This window comes from Labeo rohita, unplaced genomic scaffold (genome assembly GCF_022985175.1).
Source record: "Labeo rohita strain BAU-BD-2019 unplaced genomic scaffold, IGBB_LRoh.1.0 scaffold_213, whole genome shotgun sequence".
NCBI classification, from domain to species: Eukaryota; Metazoa; Chordata; class Actinopteri; order Cypriniformes; family Cyprinidae; genus Labeo; species Labeo rohita.
The window spans coordinates 49,082-64,315 of record NW_026128363.1 but is presented as its reverse complement, the minus strand read 5'-3'; the positions used below and the strand labels follow the sequence as shown (position 1 = coordinate 64,315).

The window sequence follows — 15,234 nt, the reverse complement described above, 5'->3', positions numbered from 1 at the left end:
GAGGGACAAGAGCTGCGTCCATGCACTTCGTAAACGTGCGGGGAGCCAGGGATAAGCCGAAGGGCAGGACCGTGTATTGATAAGCCACACCCTCGAAGGCGAATCTCAAGAATCGTCTGTGATGGGCGGCTATCTGGATGTGAAAGTACGCATCTTTTAGGTCCAGTGAAATAAACCAGTCCCCTGGGCGAATGTGCGAGAGGATCTGCTTTAAGTTTAGCATTTTGAACGGCCGTCTCATGAGGGCCCGATTCAAAAGCCTCAGATCGAGAATGGGTCTCAGACCTCCATCTCTTTTTGGGACGAGGAAGTAGCGGCTGTAAAAGCCTGACTCGCTCTGAGCTGGGTGGACCATCTCTATGGCGCCCTTCCCCAGCAATGTCAACACCTCTGAGCGTAGGACGTGCGCGTCCTTGCTCCTTACCGAGGTGGGGACCACGCCGCTGAAGCGCGGGGGCCTTCGAGCGAACTGGAGTGAATAGCCTTCCTTTATTATCCCCATGACCCATTCTGACACTCCGGGGATAGCCTGCCAGGCGTCCACCCGAGTGGCCAGAGGTATTATAGGTTCGGGTGGCTGAGATGAGGCACCCTTTGTATTTGGAAGAGGAAATTTGCTCTCTTTTTGAAAATGTTTGTGTTTTATTTTGTTCGCTATTACAGCGATAGGTTGTGTGGGCACAAGAAGGTTGGACCCAGTTTGTACAACAGATTTCACATAAAACACATCGACCTCGGCACCCAGCATTAAGCGAGGTGCTTGGAGGCTTAACAGAGGCCTTTTGGGGGGGCGGTCCGGCTAGCGCGAGACTTTTCCCCCTCCTCTTCCTTTCGCCTGGATCAGGATGACGGCGGAGGCGCCGGGTCCAGTGCCAGCTTGGGTCGCGGCCCTTGACGCTTGGGGAAGGGGTAGCGTTTAGTCGAGCGGGACGGCAGTCTCGGCTCGGCCCTGGCTGGCTGGGCTGCGGCAGCAGCGGAAGCGGACGGCGCAGATCTCGCAGGCTGCTGGGGCGGTGCAGGCTTGGGACTTGTCTGACTGCGCGAGAAGTTTTGCCTGGAACACTTGGAGGATCTGAGGCAGCCTGTCCGGCCGAGGTGTAGGCGCGTCCGGCGAGGGCCGAAGTCGTCCTACACGGCTTGGACGGATGAGAAGCTTTTGCCTTCCAGCCGATGGCAGTGGGCGGGCAGAGGTGGGCGGCCACTGATCCATCCAGGGGAGGTAGCTTCTCGTATCCCCTGTCTTCGGCGCCGTCGACAGAGGTGAGGGCGGAGGAAGACGAAGGGCGCAGGCGCGCAGAGTAGGGGGCGCGCCAGGATTTAGTGAGTTCCTCGTGAACTTCAGGGAGGAACGGAGAAGCTCGCTGTCGAGGGGCCTGGGGGCGCCCCGGCAGGAACCACTCATCGAGGAGGCTGCGTGGGGGCTCCTCTGGGGGAGACCACTCCAGTCCCAGCTCGTCCACAGCTCTGGTCAGGACGCGGAGAGCTCGGCGTCCATGCCAGTTCTTGTCCTGGAGTCGCTGGTATCAGCAGATGGCAGGGGGGGCGGGATCATTGACAGAGCCCGATAACTCCTCAGCATCTGAAGCAGCCAATGACATGCTGTCCAGCAAGTCATCCTCGCTCCCGCCGAAGGAGACCATATCACTCGCGGCTGCCGAGGGACACAGGTCTGGGCGGGCGAAAAGCACAGGAGAACCCTCTCTGACGTGAGCTCGTCTAACTCCGGGCGCTGAGATCCTCTGCCCCGCTGTTTCTTCTTCACAGGCTCCTGTGAAGAAGGAAACGGAGGGCGCGAGTGCGGAATCGCGTTCTGAAAAGAACGCTATCCGCGAGCGCAGAGAGGAGAGACTCATATCCCCGCAATGGGGACATTCCGTCTCTTTAAGTGCAGCCTCCGCATGGGGAAGCCCCAAACAGGAGACGCACTCGCCGTGCGAGTCGGAAGCGAGCAAGGGAGCCTTGCACTTCCGGCAGAAACGGCGCGGCATTTGCTCTTTTAGTAGCTCTTTTAGCAGAAAAAAAGTCGCCGGATGGCGGCAGGGGAGCAGATGCAGCCGGCGACGAGAGCGGCGAACAGCTGCTGAATACTCCGCTGCGGGTGCGTGTCAACGGCGAGGGCTTCTGTCTCGTAGCGCGAAGAGTCGTCGCTGAAGGAGAAGAAATCTGGGTTCCTATGGCGAGATGACCGCTTATATAGCCAGTGGCTCCGCCCCTTCTGGCGGGCTTCGGCGGGCTCTCTCGCCATAGGCTCGTGCAGCACCGCTGCCGAGTCATTGGTTCGTTTCGTTTCTCTGCACGATCCAATGCCGTGCAGTTTCACTGCGTGTATGAAAAAGGCTTCAGTCGAGAAGGAAAAAGGACCTTTTCCCATAGCGTCTAGCGACGCAGTACGAGTGTAGTATCGAAAGGGAACTGTTACAAATAAACATATGTCTAGAAAACAGTCTACTTAAAGAAGAGCTTCATAATTATAATTGTAGAAAATGTCTCCTGGCTTTATTCTGTAGGATCTTCTGTTGTTGACAGATGTAGGTGGATTCATGTGTGAATCTGTGATATTATGAATCATTTCACATAGATGTGATGATCTGCTGCTGATCTCATGAATCTTCTGCTGTATGTTTATGTTGCTCTCTAAATCTTCTCATTCTCAGATTCTGATCTTCCTGTTTCTTTCCTAAAACCATCACATTATCATCATCATCGTCTTCACACTCTTAATATCTAAATGTCAAAATGATGATCATAAATGTCTCTCACCTGACGTGTGTCTCATGTAGATGTGAAAACCTCCTAACAGACCAAACAAAACCATCATCTGAAAACACCAGACCAGCACAAACACCACAGACACTGAAAACAACAATCAGACAGAAATCAAAACCCATCTTTTATGTTTCCAGCAGTGTGTTTAGTTAATCTCATATAATTTTCTGATGTGTGTGTGCTACTGATCACTGCAGAGGTCGAACTAGAGGTCACAGCTGCAGTAGCTGGTCCTGTAATAAAACATAATTGAAGTATTACATGGCCAATTATGAGAACCAATTTGTTTGAATATCATGAAATCTGTCTACCCTGCTAAAAAATCCAACATAAACCAGCATGGATTCCAAGCTGGTCCAAGCTGGTTTATGCTGGTATATCCATGCTGTTCTCAAGCAAAATGGAGCTGGTGATTCTGGTTCACCAACATGGTCTTGCAGGGTTGAGTGTCAGTAGGCCAGTTGTCTGTATGCATGTAGTGTTTTGGGGACAAACATAGTTTTTGCTTGCACATTTCTCTATTTAACAGATTAATGATGCAACAGAAAAACAATGTAAGGATAAAACATTATTTTTTGAATTACATGACTTGAAGTAGAACTGAACATTTTAATTGCTTTAGCAATGATTACATTATTACTCAATGTCACTGGCAAACTGGTAAAACATTTCAAAGCATCAAAGTAATTGTCCCCTGTTTCATAAAATCTGTGCACAAATCACTTAAAATGAGTTAAAAAGAGCTTGAGTACATTGTATAACAACTTCATTTAAAGATATGAAAACCAACAGAGGTTGATGTGTTTCTGCTCACCTTTTCACTTTTTTTCTGTTCTTGCTGTTCCTCTTATTCTCAGTGATTCTGCTTGTTAATCCCTGGTGTCATCACTAATGCTCAGTCATCACTTGTAGAGTGAATCTACTTTATTTCACTAACTACAACACTGATTCAGTGTTACTTTGACACTCTATAGATCAGGACCATGTGAAAACTGAACAGTGTTTCTTTAACACTGGGGATTTTACCGTGTAAACATGTAACCAGCAACAAGTGTTTCTCATTGTTGAATAATTTATTAGAATTAATTAGAAAATTGTGTTGGTCTTTAACTACAAACCCAAACCAATTTCAAAAGAAACAAGATATGTAACACATCACGTTTTGTTGTGGTCTTGCTGGGATCATACTAGCACCCAAAAGACAACAAATACTGGTCCACCAGCACACCAGCATCCCAAGCTGGCCCCAGCATGCAGAACATACCTTATGCTGGTGAGTAGCAATGCTGGATTTTTCAGCAGGGTAGGACACGTCCAGTTCACATTTCAGTTAAAAATCTGACAAACTGTACTAACTGTAAGTAATATTTTGCGTTCATGTTTCATTGAATGTTTTTAGAGCCATTAAACCATTTGGCACTATGACATGCTTCAACTATCATTTCTGACGTATGACAAAAATTAAAAAAAATTATACATTCTCAGTACATTATTGCAAAAATTATATTAATTATAATTGATATAATATTTAGAAAATAATCATATTATCATCATGAAATGTGCCTGAGAGAAATATAACATATGTAATTGCAGTAATAAGAATAAAAAAAAACAATGATGACTGTAAATAATTGCAATTACAAAATTTAAAAAATAAATAAATACATTTTGAACATTACAGTAATGACAATTTAATTAATTTAACTGTCATGAAAAACTCAATACAAATAAAATGTATGGTTGTAAAATAGTCCTCAGTGAGAACCACTGCCATAGAAGTACTTATCAATTTTTTGTTTAAATGGTTCCATAAAGAACCTTTAACATCTGAAGAACCTTTTTGTTTCACAAAAGGTTCTTTGTGGCAAAAGAAGGTTCTTCAGATTATAAAAGGAAAGAAAGAGATAGTTCTTTGAAGAACCTTTGACCTAATGGTTCTTTGTGGAACCAAAAATGTTTCTTCTATGGCATCGCTGTGACTCTTGTTGCTGTTGTTTAGCAAGTACGTGGACATTCATGTAATAAAACTCACCAGGACAGGGTTTGACATTAATGGTCTTCTGTCCCTGACTGACGTGGTTCTTTACACTGCAGGTGATGTTTCCATCAGTTCCCTCATTCAGATCAATGCTGGAGTTTCCATCCATCAGTGAATCTCCATTCAGAGTCCAGCTGTAGAGGAGCTGATCGCCCTCAGAGGAGCAGGACGCCCTCATCACCCCACTGGAGGAGCAGATGATTGACACTTCCACTGAGCCAATAGGAGCTGGAGGGAGGGACACATGACAGTCACATGACAAACACAGGAGAATGTAGTTCTTCCACACTACTAATACTATTACTGGAGTATGTAGTGTGTTTACTGTGTGCTACAGGAATAAAAACCTTCACAGAGATTCAACTGATTCATTTGATAGAGTGAGATCTTTGGAGAACATGAGGTTGTAATGAGTCTGATGAGAGTTTCTGTACCTTCAACATTCACTTGAAGATCTCTAGATGTTTGGGCGCCATATGATTGATGAGCAACTGTTACTGTGTAATTCCCTGAATCTGCTCTGATCACACGGTTTATTATCAGAGTCCCATTAATGACTGTAACTTCAGGTCTGTTACTGTAAAGATCACAATCTTTCTTTTTTATCCTGCCATATTTTACTCTACAAACTGGATCATTACTGTTGTCGTTGTTTATTCTCTTTTGTATCTTCCATTCATATTCACTAGCGTCCAGCACCATCAGCACATTGAGTTTGTGTCCCAGAGCTGCGTAACAGGGATAAGACTGATTTAACCTGCAGAACCGATCCAGACCTGAAGAACAAAACACACACACACACACAGAGAGAGAGAGAAATGTGTTTATAAAGAAAGAGGGAAGAACAGTGAATTTGACAGAATGAAAAAGGAAGTTAGACAGAGAGCTGTAAGAAAGTAAGAAAGAGAGGAAAAGTATCTGAACCATTTTTAATAAAATGTTAGCGTAGTTTGCAAGGTAAAGTAATACGTTTATAATCTTTACAAAGAGAAATTTCTAAGAAGAGTTTATTTAGATGATGAATTCAGACTCTTTCACATAATGAGCTTAAAACCACAAATTTTAACGTCTGACTTCACGTGTCTTTACCACAGATGCTAACATACTGTTATACTGGGACCAGCTTGGGATGCTGGTGTGCTGGTGGACCAGTATTTGTTGTCTTTTGGGTGATTGTATCATCCCAGCAAGACCAAAACAAAATGTGATGTGTTACATATCACGTTTCTTTTGAAATTAGTTTGGCTTTGTAGTTAAAGACCAAGACAACTTAACAAATAAAATGTATGGTTGTAAAATAGTCCTTATTTTATTCATTCAGATATAATTTCTTTTGATTTTGGATTGAAATGTTTGTTTGTCTGTTTATTTTATCAAGTGAAAAATTGAAAAATAAGTAAATAAACACATAAAATACATATAAACTTCTTTTAAGAAGCAACTAAAAAGTACATCACAGTCTGTCAAAATATGCACCAGAGATATACACTCTTAAAAATAAAGGTGCTTCACGATGCCATAGACCAGTGGTTCTCAATGCTGGTCCTAGGGGTCCACTGCTCTGCACATTTTGCATGTCTCCCTTTTTTAACACACCTGATTGAGATCATCAACTCATTAGGAGAGAGATCCAAGAACTGAACTAATGAGCTGATGATCTCAATCAGGTGTGTTAAATAAGGGAGACATGCAAAATGTGCAGAGCAGTGGACCCCCAGGACCAGGATTGAGAACCACTGCCATAGAAGAACCTTTTTTATTTAAATGGTTCCATAAAGAACACTTTACTTGAAGGGGTGTGCATAAAACTGACATGACACCTTCATAATCGTGACACGACACATGTCATGAATATGAAGGAGGTTTTATGCATGTTTATGACAACTGTCATTAAGTGTCATTCGCTCATTTATGTCATTTTTAATGCAAAGATGACATTGTTTGTAATGCCTTTGTTATGACAACTTGACATTACCAAGACATCATAACCTTTCATAAATCTGTCATAAACATGACATAGCAGATTCATTATCAAACTTAATAAACTACTTAGCTTTATGGGTTAACATTACATTAAACTGTCATTTGGTTGGTTTTGACAGTCATGGGGCCATTATAATTGTGTCATGAATTTTTTTCTGACCACTTTTTTTCAGTGGTAAAAATGTATCCTTAAAATGTCATTAAGGCTAATACTCTGTCAAATAATTTTATAACAGCGTCATTAATATTTTTCTTGACCTGAACTACAGTGGTACGAGTTGAATTTGTCATTATAATGTCATTAAGTGCTAATAAATTATTTTATAACAGCATCATGGATGTTTTTCAATTCATAATGTGTTTTTTTTTTAAGTTTCCTCCAACAGAAGGTGAGATCATAGACCATTTCAAATGTTGTAAAAAAGATCAACTGGTGTTATAGAAATAAATTGAATCATCCAATAATAATAATAATAAATAAATAAATAAATAAATAAATAAATAAAATTTATAAAATTGTACTTTATTGCATTTGGAGAGCAGTTCACCCAAAAATTTAAATGAAAACAGTACAATGGTGGGTTAAGTCATGCAGAGTTTGGTCCATATCACTGCAAAAAAAGTTAAGTACAGCATCCCACACAGTTATATTTTCTTGACATGCTTTTTTTTACATCATGGAAAAGTCTCCCCAAGACACCACCGTAATGGCGCCCACCTAACCAGTGGTGCCACTCTATCACTGTGTGAAAAACGATTTCCTCTATGACGCCATATGTGACTTTGGACCACAAAACCAATCATAAGGGTCAATTTTTTGAAATTGACACTTATACATCATCTAAAAGCTAAACAAATAAGCTTTCCACTGATAAATGGTTTGTTAGATACAACTATTTGAAAATCTGGAATCGGAGTGTGCAAAAAAATAAAAATACTGAGAAAATCGACTTTAAAATTGTTCAAATGAAGTTCGTAGCAATGCATATCACTAATCAAAAAAAGTTTTTGATATATATTTACGGTAGGAAATTTACAAGACATCTTCATAGAACATTAAGATCCTAATGATGTTTGGCATAAAAGAAAAAAATCGATAATTTTGACCCATACAATATGTTGTTGGCTATTGTTAAAATATACCCTTGCCACTTAAGACTGGTTTTGTGGTCCAGGATCACTTATTTCCAACTTGTAATTCTGCCATGCATGCTCAATATGCTGATTATGAGCAACAGTCCCTGGATCAATAAAGTGTCTTTTATGGCAGACAGAATATTGACGATATCTGTACTGGGTAAGCTGTCTCTTGTAGGCACGCCATTCATCTGTAAGGACTGTGCTGTATTTATTTATTTTTTTTTTTTTTTTTCAATCACTGGAATCCAGTTTTCTTGGACAGTTAATAGACTTATCCTTCTTATCTGACTTGATAACAAATAATTGCCCAACAGATGCACATGCATTTTTTTTATTAATTTCCTTACAACAAAATTTTAGTTCACTTTCATATTTTTCTGTATAAATGTTGTCATATAGTACAACATATATAGTATATATATATATATATATATATATATATATATATAACATATATAGCTGTCGTATAGGACAACATTGTCTTGGTAATGTCAAGTTGTCATGACAATGACACCAACAGGTTATGATGTATTACTTTATGTCAAGTTGTCATAACAAAGGCATCTCGAACAATGTCATCTTTGCATTAAAAACTGAGCAAATGACACTTAATGACAGTTGTCATAAACATGCATAAAACCTTCTTCATATTCATGACATGTCTCATGTCACAATTATGAAGGTGTTATGTCAGTCTTATGCACACCCCTTCAAGTAAAGTGTTACCGAACCTTTAACATCTGAAGAACCTTTTTGTTTCACAAAAGGTTCTTTGTGGTGAAAGAAGGTTCTTCAGATTATAAAAAAGTAAGAAAGAGATGCTTCTTTGAAGAACCTTTGACTGAATGGTTTTTTGTGGAACTAAAAATGGTTCTTCTATGACATCACTGTCTCTTGTTGCTGTTGTTTAGCAAGTACGTGGACATTCATGTACTAAAACTCACCAGTACAGGGTTTGACATTAATGGTCTTCTGTCCCTGACTGACGTGGTTCTTCACACTGCAGGTGATGTTTCCATCAGTTCCCTCATTCAGATCAATGCAGGAGTTTCCATCCATCAGTGAATCTCCATTCAGAGTCCAGCTGTAGAGGAGCTGATCGCCCTCAGAGGAGCAGGACGCCCTCATCACCCCACTGGAGGAGCAGTTGACTGACACTTCCACTGAGCCAATAGGAGCTGGAGGGAGGGACACATGACAGTCACATGATAAACACAGGAGAATGTAGTTCTTCCACACTACTCATACTATTACTGGAGTATGTAGTGTGTTTACTGTGTGCTACAGGAATAAAAACCTTTACAGGGATTCAGCTGATTTATTTGATAGAGTGAGATCTTTGGAGAACATGAGATTGTAATGAGTCTGATGAGAGTTTCTGTACCTTCAACATTTACTTGAAGATCTCTAGATGTTTGGGAGCCATATGAGTGATGAGCGACTGTTACTGTGTAATTCCCTGAATCTGCTCTGATCACACGGTTTATTTTCAGAGTCCCATTAATGACTGAAACTTCAGGTCTGTTACTGTAAAGATCACATTCTTTCTTTTTCATCCTGCCATATTTTACTCTACAAACTGGATCAGTTTCTTTGTTGTTGTTTATTCTCTTTTGTATCTTCATGTCATATTCACTAGTGTCCAGCACCATCAGCACATTGAGTTTGTGTCCCAGAGCTGCGTAACAGGGATAAGACTGATTTAACCTGCAGAACCGATCCAGACCTGAAGAAAAAAACACACACACACAAAAAGGGGAGAGAGAAATGTGTTTATAAAGAAAGAGGGAAGAACAGTGAAACTGACAGAGTGAAAGAGGAAGTTAGACAGAGAGCTGTAAAAAAAGTAAGAAACAGAGGAAAAGTATCTGAACCATTTTTAATAAAATGTTAGCGCAGTTTGCAAGCTAAAGTAATATGTTTATACTGTTAATCTTTACAAAGAGAGATATCTAAGAAGAGTTTATTCAGATGAAGGAGGGAGTGATGAATTCAGACTTCTTTACATAATGAACTTAAAACCACAAACTTCAACTTCTGACTTCATGTGTCTTTAACGCAAATGCTAAACTCAATTACTGGAAGTTAATCTCTTCCGTCTCACAAATTAATTACTCCACTGACTCTATATTGTTAAAGGCAATTAAAACACTAAACAAAACACTTAAAATAATAAAGATATATAGAAGATATTTATATATATAATTTAATCAGCAGCATGAGTTTGATGTGAACGTTACTCACATTCAGCAGTTTGCAGCAGCAGCATCAGCCCAGAGATGAGAATCATTTCCAGAAGAGCCCGACTGACACTCATCTCACAATATTAATACACTTACTGCAGTTTCTGTGAGTGAAAAAGGAAGTTGAGATCATTTGCAGTTTGAGGTTTTGTATAAGGTCACAAGATTTTTTGCTTTTCTGCAAGTTTGTCTTTCCTTCAAAGTGAGAATTTTCCACTGAATATTTTTCTGCAGTTTTACATTTTCACAAAGACATTATTTAGTATGTTAATAAGTTGTTTTTGTTTCTTTGTTCTGTCAATATTTACTTATCTTCTGTCAATATTTACTCAAGTTTTAATCAGTGAGGTCTGGCACAAAACTGTAACGGATGATGTTCCCTGTAACTCCACTGGAAAAGTGACCATCAAAGTTTATCTAGGATGTCTAAAGATTTGTTTTTTGTTTTTTTGTTTTTCCTCGCATTAATCCACTGAAACAAAAATATGAGGGACAAAATGACCTCTGTTGTGAGTCAAATATACAGGAAAAAAACTGCTAAATAAACCAGTTGTCATTAGGATATTTAATATCAGTTTAAACCCTGCATGTGTTGCGTAAAACTTTATTAACAAAGCTCTCAGTGATTATTGCAGATTGTAAAAACATTTTTTCCTGATAAAGGAGCTCAGTTTGTACTAAGATGATGAAATCTCTGTCATTACTCAAGATCATCACACGAGATCTCCATCAGCACAGCTCTACCAATCTGTTGCCATAGTAACATCAGACAGTTTCAGCCATAGATATGTAGAGCTAGATGCCCTATTAGCGTCTGTTTCTATGGGCTGCTATACTTCAGCCTTCCGCCATACTGGAATGGCTGTGAACACTCAAGAGCAAGTTGCACTCGAAATGCATCTCTACTGCAACCAACAGCTGTGCATGACTGTGGGATCTTCGAATATTCATTGATTATTATGGTGAATGATGTCAAGTTGATCATTCCAAGAGGGCGGATGCATCTACATGCTTGGAGTAGTCGAATGAGGCATCTATACATGTTTCAGCCTCACATCTTATCTAGATGTCCTGGGGTTCAAATTTGATTTGAGCTGATCAAATATAGTAAATGGATATATATATATAGATATATATATATATATATATATAGATAGATAGATAGATAGATAGATAGCAGGCGTCACTTCCTGCTGCCACACAAGGAGTTTACTCTTTAGTCTAACCCCAACCCTAACCCTAACTTTTCACTTTTATCACTGATCTCCCCCCACCAAAGTGAACCTAAACTTAATATTATGTTTATATGCACCCAGGTAATCAATTATTAATTGGACTAATGGCTCAGTTAGACTGAAAACCCACCTCAATCATTCCGACTGATCTTAATCCAAATGAAATGTTAAAGGGGTCATCGGATGCCCATTTTCCACAAGTTGATATGATTCTTTAGGGTCTTAATGAAAAGTCTCTAATATACTTTGGTTAAAAATTCTCAATGATTGTGTAAAACAACACCCTTTTTACCTTGTCAAAATTAGCTCCGCAAAAATCATCTCATTCTGGTCGTGGCTGCTTTAAATGCAAATGAGCTCTGCTCGCTCCGCCCCTCTCTTCTCTCTGTGGAGAGACGAGCCTGTTTACTTTAACCACATTTACCCGTGTTTAGCCGCTAAACTTGCTAACTAGCACATTATTAGGAAAGACGATCGCAAAAATTCATAAAAAAAAAACCCCCTTATACTCACTTCTGCTGTAAGTGAAGCTTTAATTATTTAATTATTCACGCAAACATAGACGGATATATGTAGATCGGGAGGCGCATTCCTTTCACAAACAAACGTAATCTACTACATCTTCAGCGGCTCAGATGTCGGGAGTAAATGATGACCACTATGTTCATTATTACATCCAGCAACAAAACACCTCAATCACTCAATCGGGGATATATTTGTCTAACAAAGAGGGTGGGCTGTGACAGCTGATCTGAGGTAAGACGCTCATGTCAATCAACTATCGTGGGAGCGACCTCTGTGGGTGTGACGCCACAACGACAGGCATTTGAAAATGGCTCAATTTGAAAAAGGGGATATTATTTTTACAGATTAATTAAAAACCACTGCATGGATTTTTATCATTATAGGGTAGATTTGTACATACACAGCCAACACACATTAATGTTCAAACAACATGAAAAAGTGAACTTAGCATCTGATGACCCCTTTAAATGAATTAGAAGGCACAGTGTAGACCTAAAATAATCAGATTAATATATGTTTTAAAAATAATGTATGTTTTATGCCATATGAAAGTGTGTATTTTCATTTACGTCTTATGTCTTAAAGAAACAGTGTGGAAGACTCTTTGGCGTTTGGCGTCTACTTGTAGTCCTGTTTGGTGTCGCAGCATGACATTTTAAGTGCAATTCAATTCAGGTTTATTTGTATGGCGCTTGTCATTGCAAAGCAGCTTTACAGAAAATTTAAATTTCAACAATATATTTAGTAGTAGGTAACTAGTGGTAAATGTCTGAGATGTACGGTAAAAATCAGTTAATGACATAAACGAACAGATGATGAACACTATTAACAGTAATGAATTATATGTTGCAATCGAACTTATAGCAGAATTCGGTAGTGCTGTAAGTTGTTTCAGGGTTGGTATCATCCGAGGTCCTCTGAGGGTTTGGCATCACCGCTTCTTAGGTGTTCTGGATCCAGACTGAAACTTGTAGAAACAGAGGAACAAATAGGGACATAATTAGTGTAGCTGCTGTTCCAACCAAGCAAAAATAATTTGTTCAACCCAAACTAAAGAAAAATAATGTGCATTTGATGTTCATAAGATATAACTGCAGTACAAGATTATGAGATGCATTATTTGAATGCTTAGCTAAAGAGATGTTTGACTAAAGACCTTAGGGAGCGTGATGGATTGTAGCGTGTTAGAAGACTAGTTAGGTACACAGGAACTAAATCATTAAGGGCCTTATACACTCTTAAAAATAAAGGTGCTTCATGAACCTTTTTTGTTTAAATGGTTCCATAAAGACCCTTTACCATCTGAAAAACCTTTCTGTTTCATAAAAGGTTCTTTGTAATGAAAGAAGGTTCTTCAGATTATAAAAAGGTAAGAAAGAGATGGTTCCTTAAAGAACCATTGACTGAATGGTTCCTTGTGGAACCAAAAATGGTTCTATGGCATCGCTGTGAAGAACATTTTAAAGCACCTTTATTTTTAAGAGTGTAGGTAAGAATTAATATTTTGTAACTTATGCAGAACCTAATAGGTAGCCAGTGCAGAGATTGGAAGACTGGGGATCATATTTTCTTGACCTGGTAAGGTCTCTAGCAGCTGCATTTTGGACTATCTGTAGCTTGTTTATTGAAGATGCAGGGCAACCACCTAGTAGTGCATTACAATAGTCCAGTCTAGAGGTCATGAGTGCATGAACTAGCTTTTCTGTGTCAGAAACAGTTAACATGTTTCGTAGCTTGCCAATGCTTCTAAGATGGAAAAATGCTGTTGCTGTCTAATATAACACCCAGATTTTTGACTGTAGAGGAAGTAACAGTACATCTGACTAGTTGCAAGTTGTAATCCAAGAGATTCTGTGTACTGTTTTATGGTCCAATAAGTAAAATCTCTGTCTTATCTGAATTTAAAAGGAGAAAATTATTGGTCATCCAATCATTTACATTTTTAACACATTCTGTTAACTTCGAAAATTTAGAAATTTCATCTGGCCTTGTTGAGAGATATAGTCGAGTATCATCAGCATAACAATGGAAACTAATCTTCAATTTTCTGGTATTACCAAGGGGCAACATGTATATTGAAAATAGCAGAGGACCTAGGACAGATCCTTGTGGCACTCCATACTTTACTGGTGATAACTGAGATGACTCCCCGTTTAGGTAAACTTGTGCTATTTCTATTAGCAACTTTTTATTATTGACTGATTGACTGATTGATTGATTGATTGATTGTGGCACTATACATACATTCTGAATTCTGAAAATTAAAAAGTACCTATTTATTTATTTAATAGATAGATAAATAAATAAATCTTCTATTGGTGGCTTATTAAAACCACCAAATCCTAATGGAATATGTCCCAAAACACACTACACTACACTTCTTTTTTTAATGTTTTTTTTTTTTTTTTTTTTTTTTTTATTGTTTTAATGGTTACAAGTTGATGGTTTGTACTGGTTGTAATGGTATTTGTAGTGGAAACTGTTAGAATTTCTGTGATGTTTTTTTTTTATTTATTTATTTTTTATTTTTAGCAGGGATGTAAATCGAATTGCTTCATGGTTATTTAGAGGGTTTATTCTTGATCCTTGACCCAGTCTTGATCCTTTTATTTTCCAGATTAGTCTCAACCTGCCCATTAAACAGGTTCAGACACGTTATTATTTCCTCATCCTCGTCTTCTCCAAAGATGAAGATATCAGTTTGGCTCTCAACATGAGTGAGTGAGTACACTAGACTTTCTCTCTCTGTCTGGGATTAAGTGCCATTAGCTTTGCTGACTGGATCTGTCTCTCTTCTCTCTAGGGATAAGGCAATGGTCAACATGGTCAACTAGAGATGAGGCAATAGCCACTCCTAGTTTTTGTATTCATAATAGTCTATCAAGATGAGAAGTTGAGCTCGTTTTGAACTTTTTTTTTACTGATGTCAGTCTTTATCTGTATGTGTGTAGTCACTCGGGTCTCAGTGTATAACGTGTACATATCAGGCTGCTGTATCCTCTGTTTAAGAGGATTTATCTATATGCACAAGCCGACAGATCACCTGCACTTGATCTCCAGCAGTAACTTCGCTAGAGCAATGGGTTTCAATCCTGGTCCTGGGGACCCACTGCTCTGCACATTTTGTGTGTCTCCTATATCTGACACACTCAGATGATTCAGAGAGCTAATTTCTGTCATTTTTAAAATAATTTAAAATTTGTAAATTTATTTTGGTTTAAGCACAAAAGTAATAGCACAGTAGGGCTGGGCAATACAATTTAATAATTATTTATAGTTTAATTATTTTATTATATACTTATAT

The 15,234-nt window shown here is 39.1% G+C and overlaps 1 protein-coding gene across 6 annotated transcripts in view; it reads right to left on the bottom strand.

Annotated features, from left to right (window-relative positions):
• LOC127159380 (uncharacterized) overlaps positions 1-10,277 on the bottom strand; it is a 53,700-nt gene extending 43,423 nt beyond the window's left edge. For 3 of the 6 annotated variants that reach the window (XM_051102232.1, XM_051102231.1, XM_051102229.1), the window contains exons 1-7: positions 10,172-10,277; positions 9,312-9,653; positions 8,872-9,105; positions 5,239-5,580; positions 4,799-5,032; positions 2,952-2,999; positions 2,761-2,853 (exon numbers count right to left, since the gene is read on the bottom strand). In XM_051102232.1, the coding sequence (XP_050958189.1) occupies positions 2,761-2,853; positions 2,952-2,999; positions 4,799-5,032; positions 5,239-5,580; positions 8,872-9,105; positions 9,312-9,653; positions 10,172-10,244 (1,366 nt within the window). In that variant the 5' untranslated portion in view covers positions 10,245-10,277. Of the gene's footprint in view, positions 1-2,381; positions 2,678-2,760; positions 2,854-2,951; positions 3,000-4,798; positions 5,033-5,238; positions 5,581-8,871; positions 9,106-9,311; positions 9,654-10,171 lie in introns of those variants that run through there. The other 3 variants (XM_051102230.1, XM_051102233.1, XM_051102235.1) reach the window with 3 other exon arrangements.
• Positions 10,278-15,234: the final 4,957 nt, after the last annotated feature.